This window comes from Ovis aries, chromosome 19, assembly GCF_016772045.2.
Source record: "Ovis aries strain OAR_USU_Benz2616 breed Rambouillet chromosome 19, ARS-UI_Ramb_v3.0, whole genome shotgun sequence".
In the NCBI taxonomy this organism is placed as follows: Eukaryota; Metazoa; Chordata; class Mammalia; order Artiodactyla; family Bovidae; genus Ovis; species Ovis aries.
The window spans coordinates 57,964,226-57,988,606 of record NC_056072.1 but is presented as its reverse complement, the minus strand read 5'-3'; the positions used below and the strand labels follow the sequence as shown (position 1 = coordinate 57,988,606).

At 56.2% G+C, this 24,381-nt stretch overlaps 1 protein-coding gene and 1 long non-coding RNA gene across 5 annotated transcripts; one reads left to right on the top strand and one right to left on the bottom strand.

The window, feature by feature from the left end:
• Positions 1-733: 733 nt before the first annotated feature.
• XPC (XPC complex subunit, DNA damage recognition and repair factor) lies at positions 734-24,361 on the bottom strand. Of its 4 annotated transcripts, XM_027957821.2 has the most exons (16): positions 24,245-24,361; positions 18,042-18,237; positions 15,619-15,737; positions 12,631-12,754; positions 11,692-11,776; positions 10,651-10,808; positions 10,265-10,385; positions 8,712-8,801; positions 7,061-7,942; positions 5,666-5,826; positions 4,487-4,568; positions 3,495-3,629; positions 3,243-3,412; positions 2,674-2,767; positions 2,231-2,320; positions 734-1,472 (listed from the first exon to the last, which is right to left on the bottom strand). In XM_027957821.2, exons 1-16 carry the CDS (start codon positions 24,330-24,332, stop codon positions 1,266-1,268), a joined length of 2,802 nt encoding a protein of 933 aa, XP_027813622.2. In that variant the 5' UTR covers positions 24,333-24,361; the 3' UTR covers positions 734-1,265. The 4 variants fall into 4 exon arrangements, with proteins under 4 accessions (XP_027813622.2, XP_042092380.1, XP_042092379.1 ...); XM_042236446.1 differs by lacking the exon at positions 18,042-18,237; XM_027957822.3 differs by lacking the exon at positions 2,674-2,767 and having other exon boundaries at positions 1,439-1,472.
• On the top strand, positions 15,099-24,200 carry LOC132658222 (uncharacterized). Its single transcript, XR_009597526.1, has 3 exons — positions 15,099-16,161; positions 16,649-23,187; positions 23,917-24,200. It is a non-coding gene; the product is annotated as an uncharacterized LOC132658222 (long non-coding RNA).
• Positions 24,362-24,381: the final 20 nt, after the last annotated feature.

Sequence of the window (24,381 nt, the reverse complement as noted above, 5' to 3'; positions counted from 1 at the left end):
GCTCGACTCCACTCCCAGAAAACAGGGCGCTCACCTGCAGGAGGGTGAGACCGAGCTCTGACTCAGAAAGTGCCGGAGCTAGTGGTTTCCATGGCAACCGCCCATGTTTCTCAACAAGAGGCTTCCTGCCAGTTCCTGCCACATGAGTCACACTCCAAAGGGTTTTGTTTGTTTCCCTTGGATAAAACAGACTCTGATTTTTAATGGCTACTGTCAAGACTAAGTAATACCTCCTCAACTAAACAGAAAGATATTCCTCTGTAACGCGAAGTTCTCAGCCTGCGGGAAAACAAACTCCGGTCTTTAATGTAGTCCTGAGCTGTGTGCCCGCTTCACGGACCAGACTTGTGGAGCCGTGAGCCATGCCAGTCAGTCCTAAAGAAAATCAACCCTGACTGTTCATTAGAAGGACTGAGGCTGAAGCTCCAAGACTCTGGCCACCTGATGCGAAGAGCCAGCTCACTGGTTAAGACCCTGATGCTGGGAAAGATTGAAGGCAAAAGAAGGGGGCAACGGAGGATGAGATGGTGAGATGGCATCACCGACTCAATGGACAGGAGTTTGAGCAAGCTCTGGGAGACAGTGAAGGACAGGGGAGCCTGGCGTGCTGCAGTCCGTGGGGTCACAGAGTCAGGCGACTGAGCGACTGAACAGAGACAACGTGTGTGCAGATCGCCGTCACCCAGGTGTCCTCAGCGGATGTAAAATGTGAAAGAAAATGTGGAGCCAAGACTTTTTAGATAAATGCTTTATTTTTTTCTCAAAATGTTATAAAAGTTATTTCTCCTAAATATCTATAGTGTTTAGGGCTTTATACATGTATCCAATAATGAGTAGAATCGAGTTAAACACTGATCCATTCTTCCCAACTTTTAAGTCACGCCCTCCTCCGGGGATCTTCTTGGCCTGAGGATCAAACGCTATCTCTCTCGTCTCTGCGCTGGCAGGCGGGTTCTCTGCCACCAGTGCCACCTGGGAAGCCTCTTAGTGACGTGCAGTCTCGCTGTTTTCCTCACTGTAGCTCTTTGTTCTAGTCCTCTGCTGCCCTGAAGTGTTCCTGGCAAAGCAGGCAGCAGAATCGCCTGAGGGGGCCCGCGCTGACCCGCTCTGCCTGCACGCAGCGGCAGGGAGCTGCCTGGGAACCACAGGGGCCCCGAGGCCGGGCCTGAGCCGTCTGCAGCGGCTTGAGTGCATACGCGGGCGGGACTCTGCCGGGGAGCAGGGTCTGGGGCAGAGCCGAGCCACCCAGGAGGTGACTGCCCGCGTCACAGCTTCTCAAACGGGAACAGCTGGGCAGCCGCTTCCTTCTTCTCCCTCCTGGTCTTCCTGGGGCACTTTGGCTTCTCGGCCTCTCGGTTTTGGGGCCAGGAGGCCGCCAGGATCCTGGCCGCTTCCGCTTGAGAGCTGGTCCCCTCCTCCTCGTCTGATGAGAGCCCGCCTCCCGCATCCGTGTGGGGAGCGGCCGCCTCACTCTGGGGGGGCGGGGGGAGACAGGAGAAGCGGCGGCGTCAGGAAGCCCGCGAGTCCCAGAGCATGGCCGTGGGACGCAGGGGCCAAGGTCAAGGGACTGCCCACAGGGAGCTGAGCCCCACCCAGCAGGCAACTGCCAGGGGCACCCTGCACTTACTTCCTGGGTTTTGAACCAAAAAAGTGCCCAAATGCTTAGCCCTAACACTCAGTGTCGGATGCTCTGAGGAAGCAGCCCTGGAGGTCTCGAGTCTGGGGAGGAAGGGGCAGAAAGCTCGGGTGGGAGGAAGGAGCCCGTGGGAACACGGAGCTGGGAGAGGGGGCATCAGGGATCTGAGGAGGGAGCAGATGCAGGTGGGGGGGCGGTCAGATGCTGCCAGAGCGTCTCCACATCCGTGACCCAGCACTGACGGACCACTCCATGTGACTGTGCCCCCGACGGGCGCCCTCGGGCCACAGTACTGCAGAAGGGCCTGAATGAGCACCCGGGGTGGGCAGGCCTGGGGCGGGTAGCAGCCCCAGGGGCAGTACGAGGCCAGGAGGTGCAGACACCTGTCCGCCCGAGTGGGCTCAGCACCGGGTCCAGCCCATGGTGGGCACCCTTGTGTAGACAGGGCAGAGCCCACGGCCTGACTCCGGGACACCTTTCTCAACACGGACAGAGCACAGGCCTGGGAGACACAGGTCTGCAGCACTGGGACAGAGCGGCCCGCGGTGCCCGAGCCCTCCCCCGGGCGCGCCGTCAGGCGGGGGCCACACTGACCTGGGCCCCGTAGCGAAGCTTCAGCCGCTCCCGGATCAGCAGCCCTTTGACGAGCAGCTTCCAGTTCCCCAGAGCCCGCTTCTCCCTCTTCTGCAGAGGCGGACAGACAACGGGAGACGCTGAGCACGGCCACTCAGGAAGATATGGGGGACACAGTGGGTCGGCAGAGTCGCTCGGCCTGACTCACGAAGCGATACGCAGGAGAGGCACCAAAACCAAACCCCTCTCCTTAACCAGCACCAGCTCTGAGGTGTTTTGGGAGGATGAGGGGGGTGCCCTGGACCACCGCAGATGCCTTTAGGAGGCAGGTCGCTGCTCAGCGCCCCCAGGGAGGCAGTCAGCCAGAAAGCGTGCTGGGCCTGGCTTGCCGCTCCTCGCGGCCGTGGTGCAGGCGGCCTGGGGGGAGCAGCCCCGCCCTGTGTGCCCACGGCCCGCCCGCTCACCTCCTTCTCCTTCTTCTCTATGAGCGCCTGCTCGTTCTCCCAGGCGGTCAGGAGCACGTCTCTGTACTCCTCGCAGACCACGTAGCCGTCGGTTCTGCGGGGTCAGCACACGTGGTCCTTGAGCCCGCGCCTGCTCTGGCCTCTCTGCTCCCCGCCGCGGGGACAGCCAGCCGCCCCTAAGCACTCGGGCCCTGAAGGACTTCCTGGCCGGTGGTCCACCGTCCCGGCCAGGGCTGCTGGCAGACACCACCCGGGCGGAAGGCGGGGCGGTGGACCCTCCCCTCTCCTCCTCCACCTCGGGAGTGGGCAGAGGCCACCAGCCAGGAGGCATGCTGCTCGGTCGCCCTGAACGCCCCCAGAACAGTGTTTAACCCGGCACCTCAGGGTGCTGGTTTCACCGGCTTTACAGCCTCTGGACAGAAGCCCCAGAGAGAAAGTGTGAAAAGATCAAGGATCGAGGCTGACCCTGCAAATCCAGAGGAAAACCCTGAAAGTAAGAGCCGGGGGCCTCGCCCCCACGCCAGCCTGCCGCCCCGCCTTCGCGCCTCGGCGGAACGCCCCTCACGCACATGGGATGGCAGTAGCCTTTGTGGAAGTCGAAGCCGGTGACGGCCTGCGCGCAGTCAATGTTCAGCTTGCGGGCCACGCGGTGCAGGTTGGGCAGGTTCAGCTGGACGCAGCCAACGGGCATCATGCTGGGCAGGAAGAGGTACACGTTCCCAAACTCGTTCCGGGGCACCTGCGGAGGGAGGTGCCCAGGTCCAGCCAGCCGCAGAGGGAGGCGGCCTGGTCCCGGCCCCCGCGGACGCGGCCCTCCTTGCCTTCCCGTCCACGGCCACCGGCGGCTGGTACTCCTCGGTCTGCCATCTGCCAAACAGGCCCAGGTCGTTGTGGTCATGCAGCTGTGGCTCGGCCTGGCGGGCTCTCCGGGCACGGTTGGAGTAGCCTTTCACCATCTACACCAGAGCGAGTGGCCACCGCTCACACCGCCACTCCCGGCATGCTGGGCACTGAGCTCAGTGCAGCCTTTCCAGCAGACCCGGAGGTGGGGTGCGTCATTAGCAAAACCTCCGTACTAACAGGTGAGCAATCTAGGAGGCATAAGCAGTTCACCCCCCGTCATGGCCTTAAACCGTGTCCTGTGTCCATCACTGAAGGGCAAAGTGGCCTCGAGATGTTTCCGTGGCTGGTGAGTGACAGGCCTGCTTTGGGCCGTGACCAGCTCCCTGCGCCTCAACCCCTTCCCATGAACCAGGGGCCCGCTACCCGGCCCAGGTCTCAACAACCCAAAGGGCTCCTCCCAGGGATCTCTCAGAAGCGCCCGTGGCTCACGACTGCCCACTGTCCTCTGCTGGCTGAACTGGGCCCCGCATCCTGTCCCAGCCTTGCAGTCTGTGCTGAATTCACATGTCTCTGGGCAGCCGACCGACCCGGTGTAGCACTGAGGCCGGGGCAGGGCCCTGGGGCCGCTGTCTCACTAGCTCAGGCCTCGGACAAGCTGCGCTTTCTCAGCTCCTGCTTTCCTTGTCTGTCAAATTCATGCGTGATGCCAGCTCCAAGACTCAGCAGAGACCGCAGAGCTGGTGTGGGCGTGTCCACACTAGGCAGAGTTGTGGCCTCTCTGAACACGCAGGGGACACCAATCTGACCCCAGGGCCTCAGGCACACACCAGGGGTCAGAGGGCTGCTTTCCGGCCCGGCTCTCCTGCGTGCCCACCTCTTACGAAGTCCTCGGTGCAGACGGACAACGTGCCCATGCTCCTCCCCCCTGACCCCCAGGGCGTGCAGCCGCCTTCCGTCCCGCACCTCTCACCTTGTATGGCACTTCCCCAAGCCGCACCACACGCGCTTGTTTCAGCCACGTGTCCCTGGAGTGCAGGGTGTGAACGCAGTCCCTAAGGAGCGGACGGGAGACAGAGGGCTGCTCACACCCGCTGGAGCCTCAAGCGCCCCGCTGCCCCGCCCAGGGCACTGGGGAGGCCCCCGTCAGGCCCACGGCCTGCCGTCTTGTGGGGGACGCGTCCACTCAGACCCCAACCCCAACGGCTGCACACGGCGCCTCCTTCCATGGGGAGGTCCCGGCAGCCGGGTCAGGGGGCGGAGCACCCCAGCAGTGCAGGCGAGGTGCGTACCCCCTGCCTTAGGGTTCAGTTGGCTGCTCAACACCAGATGAAGAAAGAGAGGGACAAGCATCTAGGTGGCGGCTGGGGCCCCTGACCAGGCAGCGGACAGGGAGCTCCCACACAGACCCTAACCCCTGGGGGTTCACCCACAGGAAGGCGCTCCCAGGCAGGGGCCTTGAACCACCTACTCCTGCGCATTTCCCGAAGCTTCCTCTTCCGCCTCTTTTCCCATTTACCAAGAACATCCTCTATGTTTTGGGCTGGTGGGTTACTGTTTTTAAGAAGTCACTTATTTCCTATTACCATTTCTTAAATTTCCTCTGGTTGTTAAGTTTCACTCATGTTATTGAAACTTTGTTCAGTTTTAACTACATATATTTCATGTTCATTTCCCATGCTCATCTATCTCCTTGCTCCTTGGCCATTTCTCTTTACTGCAGAAAAGATACACATGACATAGAATTTACCCTGAGTCATTCTCAGGTCTGTGGCTCAGCGGCACCGTGGCACCGCTACGTAACCATCACCACCATCGTCTCCTGAACCTCTCATCTTCCTAGGCTGAAACCCTAAACCCTTTAAAATATCCAGTCATTTTGATTTTCACTATCAAATCCTTTATTCCTTCCTTTTCTGTTTGGGGTTTTTTTTTATTGCCCATATAAACCTTACCTGCCCTACTTATTTGTCCTCCTATAAAATCGGCCTGCCCCCGATCTTTTAATCCCTGTGGTTTTAACTTTCAGGCTTTAAGCTCAGTTACACACTCCCCCATGCCCCACCCTTGCCGCTGCACACGGCACGCACGCGCAGTCAAGCTCATCTCCCAGCCCTTGGAAGGCCGCGAGCCCCGCCGGGCGGCTCCGCACCTGGAGTAGACGGCCTCCCCGCGGCAGTACCCGAGGATAGCGGCCGTCTCAGGGTAGATGGCCTCGAACTTGAGGAGGTGCCTCTTAAGGGCGTAGAGAGGGTGGTTCTTATACGTGCCGATGACGGTGGGCAGAGGCTGGTCCAGGTGCTTCGCCTGAAACTGCAAAGGCCAGAGAGACAGTGCCGGGTGTGCTACACGCGTGCTGGCTCTGCGACCCCACGGACTGTAGCCCGCCAGGGTCCTCTGTCCATGGGATTCTCCAGGCAAGAAGACGGGAGTGGGTTGCCATTTCCTTCTCCAGGGGATCTTCCCGACCCAGGGATCAAACCCACGCCTTCTATATTGCAGGCCAATTCTTTACCACTGAGCCACTGGGGAAGGCCCAGGTTTGGCAGGGGCAACTCTCAAACAGCTTGCTCGGGTAGCAGATGGTGGCAGGGCTTTCGGGGCCCCAGGCTGCTGCCCTGGGCTGTGCCCCGGCGCTCTGCTCTGCAGACGCCGATGTGTTGAAAGCGCTGCGCAGTCTGGTGGCTTTGCAGCTCCCGGCGCTGGAAAAGTCACCCCTGCCCTTCGACAGCGTGGCCGGCCCGAGCAGAGCCTTCCTCGGGAGAAGGCTGCACCATAAGTGACACCGTGATTCTGTGATGCGGGTTCCAGGGCCCGGCTCCCATAGAGACCAAGACAGTACCCACAGCTTCTCCATCCGCTTCGATCCACGCCTGTCCCCTCCGCGGCTTCCAGGGCCTGGCTCCTCACAGGCAACCGCACTGCTCCCACCCTCATCCCTCTCCCCCGCTCTCCTGCGCTTGCCCTCAGCGTCTCTTCAAATCCCCGACAGACAAGGAGGACCAGCACGTGGGGAGGCGGGAGCAAGCCCTCGCGGCCAGCTTCTGAGCAAGCCCATGAACTAGGTGAGTCACAGCAGGCTCGGCACGGATGCGAGACCCCGTCACCTCAGAGCCACTCCCTGAGCGAGCTCCCGGAGCGCCCTGCAACCGACAAGGCGCCTCCTCAGCACTCCGCGCTCCTCCCCGGGGCTGAGTCCGGGGTCGCGGCAGCGATGCTGGTTTGCACACCTGTGCGCGGGCGCGTGCTGAGCGGGGGCTACTGAGTGTTTTCCTCTTTCACTCGGGACGACTTACCTGACTTACATCAAGCTCCACATTTGTTACCGGGCAATAACTGCAAGGTCACAGGCTTAGGAGCCAGCGCAACCTGGGTTCCCATACCGAGTCAGCTCATCTCTCAGAGCCTCAATGTGTAGCTGGTGAGATCAAGGCTGCAATACCCCAGCTTGATTTTAATAACCAGAGCGCCCCGGCCGCTCTGACCGTTAACTGAGGCAGCACTCCAAACCCCCCAGCGCGGGCCCGGCGCTGCCCCCGGTCCTCACCTCCTGGTCCTCCCGCTGCTCCCTGTCCACCAGCGGGCTCCGGTAGGGGCGCAGGGTCTCTGCCCACCAGGCAGCGTCCACGCGGCTCTTGCGAGTCGCCGTCAGCCAGGCGGGGTCGTACCTCTGCGTGACGTCGCGCACGCAGCCGGTGCCGTCGATGCCCACGACGTAGGTCACGGGCTTGGTGGCGTACTGGTAGCAGGTCAGGGGCTGGCCCACCACGCCGTGCACACAGTCCACACACACCCACTTCTCCTCGCGCTCCGAGAACACCTCCAGCCACTGGTCCACGCCGGGCGCGCCCTGTCCGCTGCCTGCCTTCCCACCGGCCCCCGACGGTTTCTTGCCCCTCTCCAGCTTACTGCCCGCAGCGCTGGCCGATGCTTCTGCGAAGCCAGGGGGCGGATGGCGGCTTCCGTGCTGGGACTTGGACCTGCTCTTGGACCCCGCCTTCGTTCTCTGAGGGGCGGGGGCGCTCCGCCGCCTGGGCAAGCCGGGCTCGGAATCCTCATCGGACGGGCGGCAGCTGTCCTCGCTGGAAGGCTCAAAGTCAGAGCCGCTGCTGCCTGCGCCGCTCCCGCTCTCCTCCTTGTAAGACACCCTGGCAGCCGCCCGCCGCCTCCGGGACTGCGCTCGCCTCCGGGTCCCCCGTCTCTGCCCCCGAGCCTGGCCCGCGTCCTCCCCGCTGGACGGGGACTCCCCCCGTGGCCTCCTGCCTGCGGCCGCCTTGCCCCCCTTCCCTGTGGCACGGGCCCCACCAGCGCCCCCAGAAGACGCGTCGTCTCCTCGGCTTCCTTCGCTGGGCTTTCCCGGAGCGTGGCTGGAGGCTTCTGAGGAGCCCCCAGGCGCCTCTGTGGATCTTTTCTTGGAAGGTTTCTTTCCCTTAAACAGAACAGGAAATTTCTGCTTTTTATCTTTAGCTAATGATACGATAAAAATTCTGCCATCTAACAGGCCTAAGTCCTGCTGGAGCGCCGGCATACACCAGACGTCCCCAGCTCAGTGACGGGCTGGCTGCCCTCCAGCGGGGGTGAGAAAGCGCTCACTAAATTCCACAGCACCCGAGAGGAGCCCACAGGCTGATTCTTCTGTCAAGTGAGCACAGGATGTGGGACCAGACAAACCCGGGTTCAAATCCACTTCTGCATCTTAAGTTTTCTGTGACGTGGATAAATCATGTCAGCGCTGAGTCTCAGTTTCCTCAGCAGGAGTACCCATCTTACACATAAGGCACTTTGCAAGCACAATCGCATTATTAACAATTCAGAGATTATTAAAACTTGACTTCTGGACCAAATTTCAGACAGTGCCCCCACCCCCAGGGAGCACTGTTCATCCCCCTTCCTGGATGACGGCAGGGTCCAGAGGCTCCCCATCCTCAGCCCACACCGCTGAAGAGGACGAGCAGCTCTCTACTGTACCATCCGCAGCGCAGAAACGAGCGCGCCAAGGAGCCCGGCCCACAGGCCCCTCTACCCACCCTGCACACAGCTTCCCTGCACAGCGCCCGAGCCAGGCCCACTCAGGGGAGCCTGCTCCGCAAAGACTGCCTTTAAAAGTAGCCTCACGAGCAGGTCTGGCTAAATCTCAGGCAATTTCTCACTCCTCCCTGACCACCCATCCTTTCCTCTGGGAGGCCCGGGAACGTCACCTTCGCTGCTGATAACTTCAGAGGAATTGGCTGCAGAGACAGTACGAGGCGGGTAGGGAGATGCAGGGCCCGGAGAAGCAGTAAAAATATCTACAATGAGAAAGAAGAACATGCTTATCCTCGGGAAAGAAGGATTGGAGTGATCCCGTGTGGTGAATGAACCCTGAAGACATGGCAAGTCAAAGGAGCCGGACACGGAAGGCCACACGGAGCTGCCCCTCGGCTACTGCGAGGACCGCCCCCAGGACCCGCTTGGGTTCCAGAGCCTGGGATGCTGCCCCACAGCCGGGTACAGCAGCCGGCCCTCTGTTCCCTCGGGTCCCGCCTCTGCGGGCTCAACCCCTGTAGGGAGACGTCTGATCGGCAGGCAGTGAGTCTGTGAACGCACGGGTGGGAGACAATGAGCACTGAAGTATCCAAGCTGTGCAAACCCACAGACAGAACACGGGCCGGTGGCCGCCAGCCCCCGGGGAGGTGGGTGGCTGTGTGGTGGGCAAGGGCTCCCTTCTGGGGCAGCAGACGGGATTTGGGAACAGGCGGTGGCTGGACAGCACTGTGAACAGAACTGCTCACTTCTTTTTCTTAAAAAAACAAAAAACGATTGTTTTTGCTTAATAAAACTGCAGGAAGAAAACATGCACACAGATACACAGGAACACAGGCCGGGAGGATGCTGCTGAAACACCACCGTCCTCCTCTGGCTGGTGGGTAAACAGCACAATTCCTGGCCAGATCCTCAGACGTCTTCATGCCAAACCAGAAGAGAAAGTAAAGATGCCGGTCATACGGTCTCTAAAGATTCAAAACGTCTGTCTCTCTCCCTAAACAGAATCCGAGGCTCGGACACAAGTGCATACGTGCTGACAGGAATCTTCGAGGACAAGACCACATTTCTACCTGTTTCATTGAGATGGAGCTCTACCTGAGGGGACTTTGAGCGTGTGACGAACCCTGCGTGCACAGAAGCTCTTCGCTACGGCTCCTGGACAGAACCCTCCTCGCCGCACAGCGGTCTGCCAGGTCACTGCCCAATGTGGACAGTATGGAAACACCCTCTGCAGGATTTCTGCAGCCAACATTAGGCCTTTTTTTTTTAATGTTTATTTTTTATGGCTGCACTGGGTCTTACTTGTGGCATCTGGGATCTAGTTCCCAGACCAGCGTTCGAACCCAGGCCCCCTTCACTGGGAGCATGCAGTCTTAGCCGCTGGACCACCAGGGAAGTCCCTCCTTGGGACTTTTGAACACCACTTTTGAACACTGTAAACAACTGTAGGGCACCTGACCACGAGCTAAGTGCTTTACTCCAGGACGCCGAGTGGAGACGGGAGAGGGCCAGCTCTCAGCGCTCAGGCTGGCCCCAGGCCTGACTCCAGTGCTTAGACTGGCCCTAAGGAAGTCATTCCACTCCTCTGAGCTCCGGTACCTGCTTTTATCTTACGAGACCTGAGCGAGGAAGTGTCTGTACAGCAGTCTGAACGGTGCACGGCACACGACTGCCACTGTCGCCAGCTCACAGACCCACAGAGCAGCGCTGCCAGGGCGGCACTCACGTGGACCAGCTCCTCGTTGTCTCTTGCCGAGTAAATGGCGAACCTCCGCTCCAGCGTCGTCTGCAGGCCGTCCTGGTCGTTGGTCGAGAGCTCCGCATTCACTGTGAACGTCCCGATGAACCTGGAGAGAAACCAGGTACTTCTCTGTGTGAGAGGCCAGGGCAAAGAGAAGCCTTGTCCTCCTATGGCCAGAACTCACAGCGGGGAGCCTCGAGAGGGGCTCAGAAGCCCCCCTCCCCGTGTTCTTCTTCCCAGCCTGTCTGGCCAACTCCTGAAGACCCAGCTCAGACCTTCCCCTCGAGGAGGGTCTGTGGGACTGACCTGCACCCAGTCCCTGAGACCCAAATCCTGCCCTACGCTCTGTAGGACAGCCCGCAGGGCCCTACCATTTCACCAGGTTGGACAGGTAGGAGACGTCCACGTCTCGGGGTGGCACTTTGGTGAAGCGCGTTGGGATGATGGAGAGGCCAATGGCTTGCAGGTCTGGCTGGTTGCAGATGCTGTTTCGGTAGAAGCCGTTTGCCAGCAGACACAGCAGGTGAACCTGAGAAGAGGGAAATGGGAAGCCTGAAAACCAGAGGGAGTGTGGCTGCCAGATTCGGAGACGTTTTGAGGACAGGAAATTCCTGCCATCATTTCTATATACAAAAACATAGAGCTCCTAGCACAGCCATTTCCCAAGCCTCTTTCACCCTCCTCTTCTCTCTAGATGCTCCTTCCCTCAGAGAAACAGTCAAATCTCAAAGCTGTAAAGTACAAACTTCTTTTCTCTAAGAGGTCTTGCCTGTTGGAGGTGCATCCTGAAGGATCTGCGGATGCAACGTCAGGAAGCCTGGGGTCTAAAGGACCGTCGGTGCGGCCTCTCCCCACTCCGGCCTCCCCTGACCCGCCCCGACCCCTCTCCTAAGCGAGGCCTTCCTCAGCTGCTGGGGCCCGCACTCATCTCCCCTCGTTCTGCGTCCTGAGTCTCCCTGTTCTGAGGTCTCTCCCATTCCATCTGTGAGACAGAAGGTCCTGAACGGTAGGAGACAAGCTTTGTGCAAGTCTCTGCCCACAGCACCAGGCTCCTCGCAAGGCCTGTGTGTGTCCAGTAAGTGCCAGCTGAAGTCAGGAGCCGCCACGCCTTCAGCTGAGGCCGGACCCAGTGTTACCGATCGGCTGAGCGAGGGGAGGGGAGGGGAATGCGGAGCTGACGCCTCATGCGCCCTCCTGGGCAGACGCCACTGTCAGCCCCTCATCACCCCACCTCGCTTCAGGAGAGCCAGAGGCGTGGCCGACGGAGCGCCGAGGGAGCACCAACGCCCCGCACACCGGCCCCTCGTCGGAGCGGCTGGCCTGTCCGCCCCGTCCGCCAGCCCATCGTCCGTCAGTCGTCCACCTGACTGCCATCCGCCCATCCACCCCTCTGCCCGTCTGCCCCTCCTTACCTTGTGCGTGTCCTCGTGAATCTCCTTACTGAAACGTTTCATCATCCTCCGAAGATACGTCTCAAACTCCATTTTGATCTTTTCACTGCAACGTACATTGAACAATCCCAAAGTGGAGGGGGAAGCCTGACCCCACTCGCCCGTCCCCACTGATGTGTTTCGGGGACAATGACTCAGGCCGTGCTACCCAGCAGACCTGCTGCTGGCCGGTCCTACGCCTCCTCGCCCGCAAACCCCGGCCCAGGTCATTCCCTCCCCTGACCCGCACCTGCCAGGCCTCCCTTCTGACCACCCCGAATGCCCCACCTCCCGAGGCCCACTGCCTTGGCGTTAAGTCAGCACACGTCGCTTGTTTGTGCAAAGCTGTCCTGCCGTAAGATCCCTCTCGTCTCTGTCCCAAGCCCCTTTAAGAAAACCTCCTGAATGACTTCTTTTATCTCCCTCCTTGATCAGGTGCCTATCACGTGGGAGGCTCAAGGCCAGTTAACTACCAGGAGATGCGCTGCAGAGGGACCGGAGACCCCTGGAAGGAGCCGGGGAGACCCCCACCCACGGGGGGCACTGCTGCAGGCCCTGCAGCGATGCCGCGGGACACAAGCTGGGCTGTCCGGTCAGCCGGACAGACACAGATCGGGGCTCCCCCACTCGCAGCTGAAACGTTCCTTAGCCTCTGAGTCTCCGGGCCCTCAGCCACACGCTGTCCTGAACAGTCAATACGGTAACAGGCGCCCTGCACGGCCCTTGGCATGTCTGCACCCGCCTGGACACAAAGGTTTCGCCTTCAAGTCCTCAAGGTGAGCCCAGGGCTCTCTCGCCTAAGGCTCCTGACAACCTGGACACTCAGCCCGCGAATCCTACGTGCTTTTTAAAACCTTTCCTGGGGAGCAGCTGCCGATGATGAGACGTGACGGAAATCTGGAAGCAAGTGCTTGATCGTACCTTCTTTCTCTGGCCTTCACCTGCTCCGGTGTCTCAATCTCTATCTCCACTGGCTTCACGGGCAGAGCAGATGCAGAGAAGGCTGCGCTTTCCCCCACGGCACCCGGCACGGGCTCACTAACTTCTAGCAACAGTAATTTTTTAGATCAATGATAGCAATTATTGTTATAAGAGGCAGTGTACTGAACAACAATAAGGTTCTGCTGGGGTGGAAGTGAGGCAGGAAAACCGTCGAGACCCCTGCTCTGAGTTCCTAGGAGAGGCCCTGAGCACGCACGTCTAGGTGTCTCACTAACCTGCATGAGCGCCCGGAACAACAGCCTTGGGGGAAGATCCTCAGACACAGGGATGGGGGTGAGTCAGACACAGACCCTGGGGCCGTGCAGCCGGGGGGCGGGAGCACTGTTCTCCGAATTACTACAGTAAAGCCCCCGCGGCTCACTTTGTAGAGGCATGACTTCAGACTAGCCTGTAAACGCACACGCGGCGAGGCGGGCACCTTTCTCATCTCCTCCTCCACTAAGCTGCTTGTAAACACTGCTGCTGCTGCTGCTGCGAAGGCGCGCCAGGCGTGTCCGACTCTGCGCGACCCCACAGACGGCAGCCCACCAGGCTCCGCCGTCCCTGGGATTCTCCAGGCAAGAACACTGGAGTGGGTTGCCATTTCCTTCTCCAACGCAGGAAAGTGAAAAGTGAAAGTGAAGACGCTCAGTTGTGTCTGACTCCCAGCAACCCCATGGACTGCAGCCCGCCAGGCTCCTCCATCCATGGGATTCTCCAGGCAAGAGTACTGGAGTGGGTCGCGGGCCAAAATTAACTTTGCTGAACTGAACCTAACAGGCTCTGGACCTAGAGGCAGTGACCACAGCCAGTGCTGAGACCCTGGTTTCTGTGTGCCGGCTCCTACTAGAATGGACGGGGCCGATTCCAGCTCTGCCACAGGGAGACCCTGGAACACCCACATGCTCACTGTGCCAAAGAACAAAACCATTCTCAGACACTACCGAGGCCACATCAGCCAGCACAGCGCATCTGCTTAAAGGGGCTCCTGCTCGCCAAATGTGGGGGCAGTCTGAAGGTCAAAAGGCTAAAGAGGATAGTTGCTGACAGAGTTAAATTTTTACGTCCACGGTGATGGCCGGAAGAAATGACCAAATAAACGCGGGCCTTAAGAGGGAGACCTCTGCTTTACGGATCAGTCAGCTAATGATCATCTGTGAAAGGACAATCAAAATAGTGCCACTTTGTAATGCTCACTAGAATGATCTCTGACTCGGTCGAGATCACACTGACACCATTAAGTAGAAGGGACTGGGGCACAGGGTCTTCACAGAGACTCAGAAGGACAACAAGCCTTTCCACTGGCACAGCCAGGCAGGGCCACAGACACGGTCGGGCTTAGCATCGCCAGCAGGACCACCCGACGCCAGGCGCCTCTTACTGGATGCGCCAGGCAGCACAGAGCTCAGTGATAATATGGAGCGTTATCACTGGCAGTATTCCTGCCAAAGAATGTTTACTCTAAAGGCAACCAAGTCTTTGGACTCACGGTTCATAGGACATGCAGGAGGGCATTCAAATAAGCTAACCACCATTATAAACCAGAACATGAGACATTCTACAGAACAAGAGGCCAGGACTCTGCCAAAATTTAAAAAAATAATAGTGCTACGAATTGGAGCAAACTCCAGGAGATACTCGAGGACAGGAGACGCTGGCGAGCTGCTGTCCATGGGGCCACAAAGAGTCAGACATGGCTTAATGACTGAAAAACAATGGAAAGCAAAACAGTGAGGCGGGGGGCGGGCCGCTTCCCTGGTGGCCCAGTGGTTAGAGCTCCTCACTCCCATGCAGGGGGCACAGGTTCAGTCCCTGGGCAGGGGACTAAAATCCTGCACCCTGTGCAGTAGGTGGTGGGTGGAGTCTCTGCTCGAGATTAGAGAGACCGAATACCTTGATTAGATCCTGCACTTGGGGTGGGGCGGGGGGAGGGGAGACAGGAAAAAAAGGCAGCTATAATGGACCATCTCACAGTAATCAGGGCCTTAATTACGTGATGACAGCATTTCCTCAGGGAGGACAATGCCCTACTCTCAGGAGATAAAACGCTGAAGTATTTACGCGTGAAGAGTCAGGATGTCTGTGACTGACTTCCGCGTAGTCCCACCAGCAGAGTTACGGAAAGACAGACTCGGCCCCTACAGCACAACAGTCAAGTCAAGGCGTCCAGGCGGACAGAGCCTGGACTCCAGGCTCCATTTCTCTGTAGGTCTGAACACTTTCAAAAGGAAAAGCTGGGAAAAGCCCTGCCAGGCAGCAGGGCTCAAGGACGGTGACCCTGGCCGCTGTTTACTCTGAGTACGGGATGTGCCAGGCCCGTCACGCTCTCCCACAACCACCCGGCTCACAGGGAATGTGCGGTGTTTACCAACCATTCTGGAAAACAAGATCAGCTCGCACAGCTGGACACACTCACGCACACGGCTGCACGAGGGGCAGAGCTGGACCCGAGGCACATGTGAGCACACGTGTCTCTCTCACTAAGCCCTGCCAGGCAGCAGGGCTCAAGGACGGTGACCCTGGCCGCTGTTTACTCTGAGTACAGGATGTGCCAGGCCCGTCACGCTCTCCCACAACCACCCGGCTCACAGGGAATGTGCGGTGTTTACCGACCATTCTGGAAAACAAGCTCAGCTCGCACTGCTGGACACACTCATGCACACGGCTGCACGAGGGGCAGAGCTGGACCCGAGGCTCGTGTGAGCACACGTGTCTCTCTCACTGAGTGCCTCCAGAGGAAGAGGAGGCACAACCCTCGGGGGTGACCTGGCCGTGAACTGTCCTTACATCAAAAGCAAGTTCCTGCTGCGGCCTTGTCTTCGCCTTCCTTGTTTTCCAAGAAAAGGACAGGGCTGCCGGGACGTGACCCGGAACAGAGCCCAGCAGGCAAACAGGACGACCGTTCTGGGGGCAGAGGGGCCGCCTTACCTTCCACCTCTTCCCAGTCCTCCTCGCTGTCTTCCTCATCGTCCCCCTTGCAGCTGCCTTTGTCCGCAGCGGCCTCTCGCTCCGGGGGCTGGCCCTTCCTGCGGGCGCTCAGCAAGCCCCTGTGCAGAGACCACAGAGGAAGGTGAAGAAAGCGCGCACGTCCCGGTGCCACGGGGAAGCTAAGCTCCCTCTCAAGGCTCCTTCTGTTTACTGTGAATCTGCTGCCGTTAGTTGAAGATGGTTTGGGAGCTCTGAGTCTCACGCCCTGCGTGTTCCTGGGCCTCGGGTTCCCACCAGGATGGGCTCTGATCAGGGGTCTAATACTAGACGTGTCTTCGGAAACAGGAGGAGCGTGAACCCGCACCCTGAGGCTGTGCGAAGGGAGACAGCTGTCTGCAAACAGATGGGGAAGGGAGATGAGACCACGAAGAGAATGCAGGTCCCAGAAGGAGAAGCCACGATGCCTGTGGGCACATGTGCAGCCAGACGCCAGCAAGAAAGAGGGAAGGGTTCGCACTTGCTGCCCCTCGCAGCCTCTGAGAGGTGAGATGAAAGGCGACTGAGGCTGGTAGAATTTAACTCCTAGGTGCGTGGGGGTGCGTCATGAGGAACACGGGCGGCTGGAGCGCGGGCACAGAACTCTGCAGACGCGAAGCTGGCTACACGCTGGCTCAGGACTCAGTGCTTGCTCACACGCAATGTATTAACATTTCTGCAAATTCACACGTGAAACATCTTTACAGCCCCGAGTTACTTTTAGCTTTTGTTAAGATTTGACACATGGTGTCCAGTGAGAATATTACCCAAGATTTTAGCACCAACACTTAAATTAACTAGCTTCAGACTTCAGTTCTAAAAAGACAAGACACTCCCTTTTTAGCCTGCCGCTTCCTTTCAAAAGCACAGAAACAAAAATATCCCCTTAAGAGTGAACGTGGGAGAAATGTCACTTCCCAGCCTAGAGGCAAAAAGGGGAGCCGGGCTTTCCCTGGCAGCGTCCTGGCTGATCTGTACGTGGACTTCTCTGCAGAAAGAATCCAGCAGGTGGGAGCGGGAAGCAGGAAGCTCAGCGGCGCTGCGAGGAAGAGTCTTAGGGAAGAGGAGGCGAATGACGGTGGTGAGTCCACGCGCCCGCCGTGCTCCTTCCCACAGCTGCCCTGTCCTGGGCTACCTCCCAGCCAGCACTGGGGGATGCCGGGAGAGCTGACACCGAGAGAGGCCTCATCTCTGACGTAAAGCGGCAACTGCGGCCTCTCTGTTGGTCCTCTTCCCTGCACCCCCCACCCCCTCCCGCAACATTCCCCGGAGGCAGATGATCAAGTGATCATGAGGTTTACAGGCATGGTTCACCAAATTGTCAATACGCTCAGGCACTGTGAGAGGCCCTGCCCTAGATGCCACGGGGCATACAGAGGTGAGCCGGCGTGGTTCCAGCCGTCTGAGAGCTCACAGGGGTGTGTGGCTTGGACACGACTAAGTGTGACAGCCGTCTGTGCACTCACAGGAGGGTATGATGGAGACACGAGTGAGTGTAACGGCCGACTGAGAGCTCACGGGGTGTGTGGCTTGGACACAAGCAAGTATAACACAAGGAGGTGAGTTACACTCTTCAGAGATGCGGCAAGAAGCCAGAGGAGGACAGGGGGCCGAGGGGCGGGTGAGCTCTGTTCTGCATCGTCAAGGTGGCAGGACACTTCTAGGCTGCAGGCAGATGGTGAGCACGTGTCGAGTGAAGGGGGGCGTCCAGCTGGGCAGGAGCAGCGCGAACGCGAGGGGAGCAGGACAGGACGCAGCTGGGACGCCGGGGAAATGCCTCATGTACCTAACGTCTGTGGGGTAGAAACAGCGCTGGGCCAGGAGCTGAAGCCCTGCGTCTCATCCTGGCTTCTGCCACCATCTAGCTGTGTAGCCACGAGTAACTCACTCTCTGCAAGCGGTGGTCCTCATCTGCAGAGGCTGGGAGGTGACCTACAGTCACCACGACTCTTCCAGTCTTACAGTGGCCCGAGCGCTATCTGCTGCTGCTGCTGCTGCTAAGCCGCTTCAGGCGTGTCCGACTCTGTGCGACCCCAGAGACGGCAGCCCACCAGGCTCCCCCGTCCCTGGGATTCTCCAGGCAAGAACACTGGAGTGGGGTGCCATTGCCTTCTCCAATGCATGAAAGTGAAAAGTGAAAGTGTAGCCGCTCAGTCGTGTCCGACTCTTCGTGACCCCATGGACTGCAGCCTATCAGGCTCCTCCGTCCATGGGATTTTCCAGGCAAGAGTTCTGGAGTGGGATGCCATCGCCTTCTCCACGAGCGCTACCTAGATCTGTTTAAAGATCCCACTTTTTCCACAGACCCCAGAGACGAGCAACAGGAGCAGGTTTCCTTAGTCACACTTCCCTGATGGACCCGGTCAAGACGTTTTCCGCCGTCTCACCTGAAATCTTCCCCTTCGCTGAGGGCTTCATCCTTTACAGCCTGGGGCTCTTCAGATTTCACTGAAACCTTGGCCGCCTTCCTTGTCACTGGACCGTCTGCTGCGCTCCCAGCATCACCGCAGCCTCTCTTCCTCTTTCCTCGGGCAACTTTTGTGGGAGGGCTCTTCTTTCGTGGTTTCTCATCTTTGACGACATCTGGATGACCACACGGAACACGAGAGGAGGGACACAGGAAAAGCGGAGACATTGCTGGTTCGTGGACAGGGTCACAGAAGTCCTCCCTGGTGACCTCTCTCCAGACGCCCATCAACATCCCATGTTTGGTCAAAAACCAGCGTTCAGCCCCTTCCACCTCCAGCTGGTCTGCAGAATACACGCTTCCTTCATCAGTTACTCTGTTCTACCTCCTAAGGCTATAGAGACACCAGCACACGACCCATAAAACCTAAACTGCAAACCTTAAATTTTACCTAATGTCCAGCAAGGAAAACGCATCAATCCATTAACTAACACCTTGCTTGTTACTACCTGCTGAGACTAATTATTTTAGGGATAATCCACCCCTACTAAGTGAAAAGCTTCAAGTTTATAAACATGTCTGAGCGTGAAGGACAAGGAAGCCTGGCATGCTGCAGTCCATGGGGTCGCAAAGGGTCAGACACGACTGAGCAACTGAACAACAATGATTTCCCCTAATCTAAGCTTCTGCTGTCTTTTGAAACCAAACGCTGCTCAAAACACACACTTTATGAAGTCTGTCCAGTCTAACCCAAATGCCACTCATACGAGCTTATGTGTACGCTAAGTCGTTTCAGTCGTGTCCAACTCTGTGCAACCCCATGGACTATAGCTTGCCAGGCTCCTCTGTCCATGGCATTTTCCAAGCAAGAATACTGGAGTGCGTCGCCATGCCCTCCTCCAGGGGAGCTTCCTGAACCAGAAGTTGGGCCTGTATCTCTTATGTCTCCTGCACTGGCAGGCGGGCTCTTTACCACCAGCGCCCCCTGGGAAGCCCCTCAGCAAGCTTCAGGTTGGAATAAGTTAGCAGTAAGTGAAAAACAACTTTATTTTAATAACTAACCATTATTAATAATTAATAAATAAAATAATAAAATTTTGTTAAAAGGAAATATAAAAAACCCATACACTGTTCATTTTAGCTCCACTAGGGTATCTAAAAGCATGGTCTCTTAACACATAACTATATTACATACGTTATACTATATTAATACAACAGGGGAAAATATTTTTCTATTATAAATATAGCCAGGCAAATTATCTTAAATCTGAAATAAATCATCTTTTTTCCTCTGCACAACTCTGCTTCAGGTAATATTGCAAAACAAAAATACTCTAACCTTTTTTGAGGTCCCAGAAGGAGCTGAGGTAGTAACCTAAAGTTTCAAATTAATTAATTCCTTTCATTTATGGTTTGAACTGCTGACACCCTGCATATGTATTTTTAGTCCCCAAGAATACAATTTTGCATGGAAGAGAGAGACTCTTCCTTTTGAGCTAAAAAAAACAACAACAACACCTAAACTTTAATAGATTTCACCTTTTAGCAGCGTTTGTTTCAATGCTGGCTAAAATCACTGACTGGGTTCTGTTTCTTCAGATTTCTTATTTCAAGGCCAAAAGTTTATTTACGACCTGACAATTTGGTAGGGCATACTGAAAACCAGGATTTCTAGATCCTACAATGGTTTTTAGCCCTCTGTTAATAAGATGCTCAATGCTCGACCAGTCTAAACATGCAGGTGGGCAGTTGCTTCAGAAGTCCTGTCTCTTCCTCTCTAAACTTGCTTGGTTGGAAGGCAGAGGTGAGCATTTCTGTGCTTTGCATAGAGAGGTAGAGAAGTTAACAGTGAGAACAAGGGAAGCGAACTGTGACTCTAAAAAACGTTTATAGTATCATTATTCAAAGTATCCAAAATTTTAAAAGTCTGAATGCCCATCCAGTAAATGGACATTGATTAAATCGTTAATTATGGTGCAGCCACACAATGATATATGATGTGGTCATCTCCTAAGACAAAGGAAGAAGACGTGATAAAACGCTGAGAATGCAAAGCTGTCGGCATAGTTTCTACTACACAAAAAGACACAGACTAGAAGGAAACATAGTATTATTTGGTGGTGGTGGTTTCTGGATGGGAGACGTATGGTAACATTTTTCCCCTAAATTCTTTGTGTGTGCCCCAGGGCATCAAAGAGGCTATCATCTAGATATTCCAAGCAAACGGAAGCTAAAATATAGCTCAGACAGCAATAATCGTATCAGGCAAGATAGACCATAAAACAAAGTCTATAGTAATAGACAAAGACATTATATAATGATAAAGGGGTCAATACAAGAAAATGATGACACTGATAAACATATATGCATCTAACACAGGAGCATCGGAATATATGCAGAAAATATTAACAAAAACAAGGGGAGAAGCTGACAGTAATACAATAATTGTAGGCGACTTCAACACCCGAGTTACGTCAATGGACAGATTATTCAGAAAGAAAAATCAATAAGGTAACGGTGACCTTAAATGACACACTGGACCACATGAACTTAATAGATAACTTCAAGACACTGTGTCCAAAACAGCAGAATACACAGTCTTTTCAAGTGCGCATGGAACATTTTCCAGGATCGATCGACCGCATGCCAGCCACAAAACGAGTCCCAACAAATTCGAGACTGAAAAGGTATTAAGTGTCTTTTCCAACGACAGCAGCAGGAAACCAGAAATCAATTATTTTTCAGGGGAAAAACGAAACACAGACACTCGGAGACTAAACAGGACCCTACAAAAAGCAGACAGCCAGTGACGGCTCGCGCCGCCGCAGAGAGAACCAGGAAATACCGCAGGACAGCGAAGATGAAAACCCAACTTTACAAAATCCACAGGGCACAGCGAAAGCAGTTTCAAGAGGGAAGCTTAGAGCAATACAGGCCCACCTCCAGAAACAGGAAAAGTCTCAAAAAACCTGAGCTACCATCTAAAGGAATCAGAAGTATCAGTCATAACAAAGAAATCTTGCCATTCGCAACAACAGGGAGGATATTATGCTTGGTGAAATAGAGAAAGACAAATACCATGTTTCCCCTTATACACAGAATCTAAAAGACAAATGAACAAATTAAAATAAAAACAGACAGAGAACAAACCAGTGGCCACCAGTGGGGAAAGGGGTAGGGGGACAGGCAAGACAGGGGAAGAGGATGAAGAGGCACCAAGTCAGTAAGTTACAGGGATGTAACGTACAGCACGGGGATGTGGTCAATACCGTGGAATAGCTTTATATGGAGTATTAAGTGTGAAAGTGCTAGTCGCTCACTCATGTCCGATTTGTGACCCCGTGGACTGTAGCCTGTCAGGCTTTTCTGTCCATAGAATTCTCCAGGCAAGAATACTAGAGTGGGTGGCCATTGCCTTCTCCAGGGGATCTTCCTGACCCAGGGACTGAACCCAGGTCTCCTGCATTGCGGGCAGACTCTTTACTGTTTGAGCCACCAGGGGAGCCCTTATCTGGAATATAATCCAATATCCAATATCCAATCCTTGTTGTCCATCTGAACTAATGCTATAGTAAGTCAACCAGAATTTAAAAAGAGGCCATTTTCCAAGACTCTCCAGGATCTAGAGCTGTCTGCTACAGTCACCCCTCCGTTCTGGATGCCCTGGTTCCAAATCTGTGGATTTAACTAACCTCGGATTGAACTTTGCTTGAATCCACAGATGTGCAACCTGTGGAGGGCTGACTGTACTACACTGTTATATAACCTGGGTCTTTCGGCAGGGCAGGAATTAACCACTGGGCTTGCTCAGCCAGCTACCAATTTAACAACCACCAAAAAACCCCATCTGCTTAGAACTGCCGGCAGCGCCTCACAGCACCAAGAATAAAACACAAACTCCTTAGTCTGGTCTCCAGCCTAAGGTTCCCAGTTATTTCTCTCACCTCAATTCTAAAACATTCCTAAGAGTTTTAAACTTACTGATTCCTCTGCCCACATCCTACAAAACACCCCTCATTACAGTCAGTAGTTGCTGGAAGCACCAGGTCCTCGGACGGGACTTCGAGGCCACCGATTCTGACTCTGCTACATCTTCCCTGTGCCCCGTGCCAGGTTTGTGACAGAGACCTCTCTGCCTTCTTCCTGGCTCCTGTCACCGTGGGAATTTGTTTTTTAACTTGTTTGTCCGACCTCCCCTTCCCCAAAGATAACAAGCATCATGAGAGCAGAACTTTGCCTGTCCTGTTGACTGCTACCCTTCCAGTGCCTGGGCCTGAACATAGCCAGGCGCTCAGTAAGTATCTGCTGAAGGAGCTAATGATGAAGGAGCAAATCCACGAAGCAATGTTGAGATCCAAAGGGTAGAAACTAGAGGGGCCCTAATAGAAACAAAGATATAATGGGAAGCCAAATACTTGGCTGTTGAAAGCAGCCAAGTGTCTCCATTATTTGCATGCACGGTGGTGCTGTTACACGCTATACTGACGAGTCACCAAATCAACGCCAGCTGCAGCCGAAACCACAGCCAAACTGTTCCTCCACCAACCACAGCAAAGACGACAGCTCTTCCTGGAAGCTGCCTTGGAAACGTACTGCAGCTCCACTGGCTCCCAGAGTGCAAATGAGGCTTGAGTGCAGTTAGCCCATCTGGTCACCTCACCCAGACCAGGCCCGGAGCCTTACGTGCCATCTCACTGAAAACTCACACCCACCCTGCAGAATCACAGAATTACTCAATCTAGTGTCACAGGGGGCCTCACTAGTGATCTGGTCCGATCGTCTACTCCGTTATATGAGGGACCCCGGAAGTTCCTTCTACCGCATGCATCCTGCAGATATTTATACTGTTTATTGAGCACTTATTATATGCAGGGAAGTGGAGAGGACCAGATGAGATACAGCAAAAAGACAGACATGTTTTCATAAGCTCATCTGGCTAAGACAGGCCAAAAAGGAAGCAAATAAATTACCAAGATCCTCTGTGATGAGGTGTGCCTGGGAAAGACCCCCTTAAGCAAGACACTCAAGGAGTGCCTGGGTTGAGACCTGCAGGAAGAAGAAGGCAGCCGTGCCAAAAGCTACGACGAGCATTCAAGGGAGAAGGAACATCAGGGGCAAAGGCTCAGGTGAGAGATAAGGCGGGGTGCCTGAGGAACCAAAAGGAGGCCACGAAGGGGGTTATCTGGGAAAGGAGAGAGCAGCGCGAAACCATGCAGCGTCTTGAAGGCCATGTGAGGGATCTAGATTTTATGCCAAGAGCAGTGGCGGCCAGAGCGTCTGAAGCAGGAGCGTGGCAAGACCTCATTTATTTGTTTCTTAAGATCACTTGCTGCCGCATGGAGAACTCTTGCGAGTAGGTGAAAGGAAGTACAGACAGGTAAACAGACGACCGCAGTCGTTCAGCTGAAAAGTGAAGGTGGCGTGGGCAGGGGGTGTGGCCAGGAAGATAAAGAGAAGCGGAGAGATTTGAGACAGGGCTCTGAGGGGGAACTGACAGAACCTGCTGAAGGATTGGCGGGGTTTGTTCTAACAAGTGATGAAGGGATCAGTGAGACGGGGATACGTGGGGAAGGGGCAGGTTCAGTTTGCCCGGGACAAATATAAGAAACTTATTCGATATGCACGTGGAGAAGGCGGCTGGGATCCGAAACCTGGGGCTCTAGGGTGGGATTTAGCTGAAGGTACCGTTAAGGAAGCCTGGCGTGCTGCAGGCCACGGGGTCGCAAAGTGTCGGGCACGACGTAGGGACGGAACAACTACTATTCAGGAGATCAGCACACTCCCGCACGCTTAAGTACGGGTCCGCTGGTCTCGTGGGGGCACAAAACAAGTGCCTTTTGCCTATTCGCCCTCAGCATCTGCCAGGAGACCGGACCTGACCCTGCGGGCGGCAGGGCGCAGGAAGAGACCGCGCAGGGGAGCTCGCGGTCCGGCCAGGATCGGCGGAACCGCTCGGTGCGCATCCGGCACGGAGGGCAAAGGCGCAGCGACGTCGGGGTGGCCCGGGGCGGGCGCACGCCGCCTGCCTCCCGCGGTCACCGGGACGCGGTCTCCTCCGCGCAGGTGGGCGCAGGATTGCCTACCCGCACCCGCGGGAGGCCGGCCTCGCCCTCCCCGCGCCCGGCCCGCCTCCTGCCCTCCTCCAGCCTCTCCCCGCCAAGCCCGGCTCGGCCTCGCTCTCACCCGCCTCCTCCTCCTTGCGCCGGGCTTTGGTTTCGCCCTTGGCCGTCTGTCCGCGGGGGCCCTGGCCAGCCGCGCGTTTCCGAGCCATCTCTGCCCGGGCAAGACTCGCCTGGCACCGGACGCACTGCGCCGGCGCC

What these genes read in the sequence shown, in the direction of transcription:
- XPC (XM_027957821.2), bottom strand. Translation starts at nt 24,332, where the DNA reads ATGGCTCGGAAACGCGCGGCTGGCCAGGGCCCCCGCGGACAGACGGCC. An exon ending in AGCGAAGGGGAAGATTTCAG is followed by an intron (nt 15,738 to 18,041) that starts GTGAGACGGCGG and finishes GTCTCTGCACAG; the next exon opens with GGGCTTGCTGAGCGCCCGCA. An exon ending in GTGAAGGCCAGAGAAAGAAG is followed by an intron (nt 11,777 to 12,630) that starts GTACGATCAAGC and finishes TGTACGTTGCAG; the next exon opens with TGAAAAGATCAAAATGGAGT.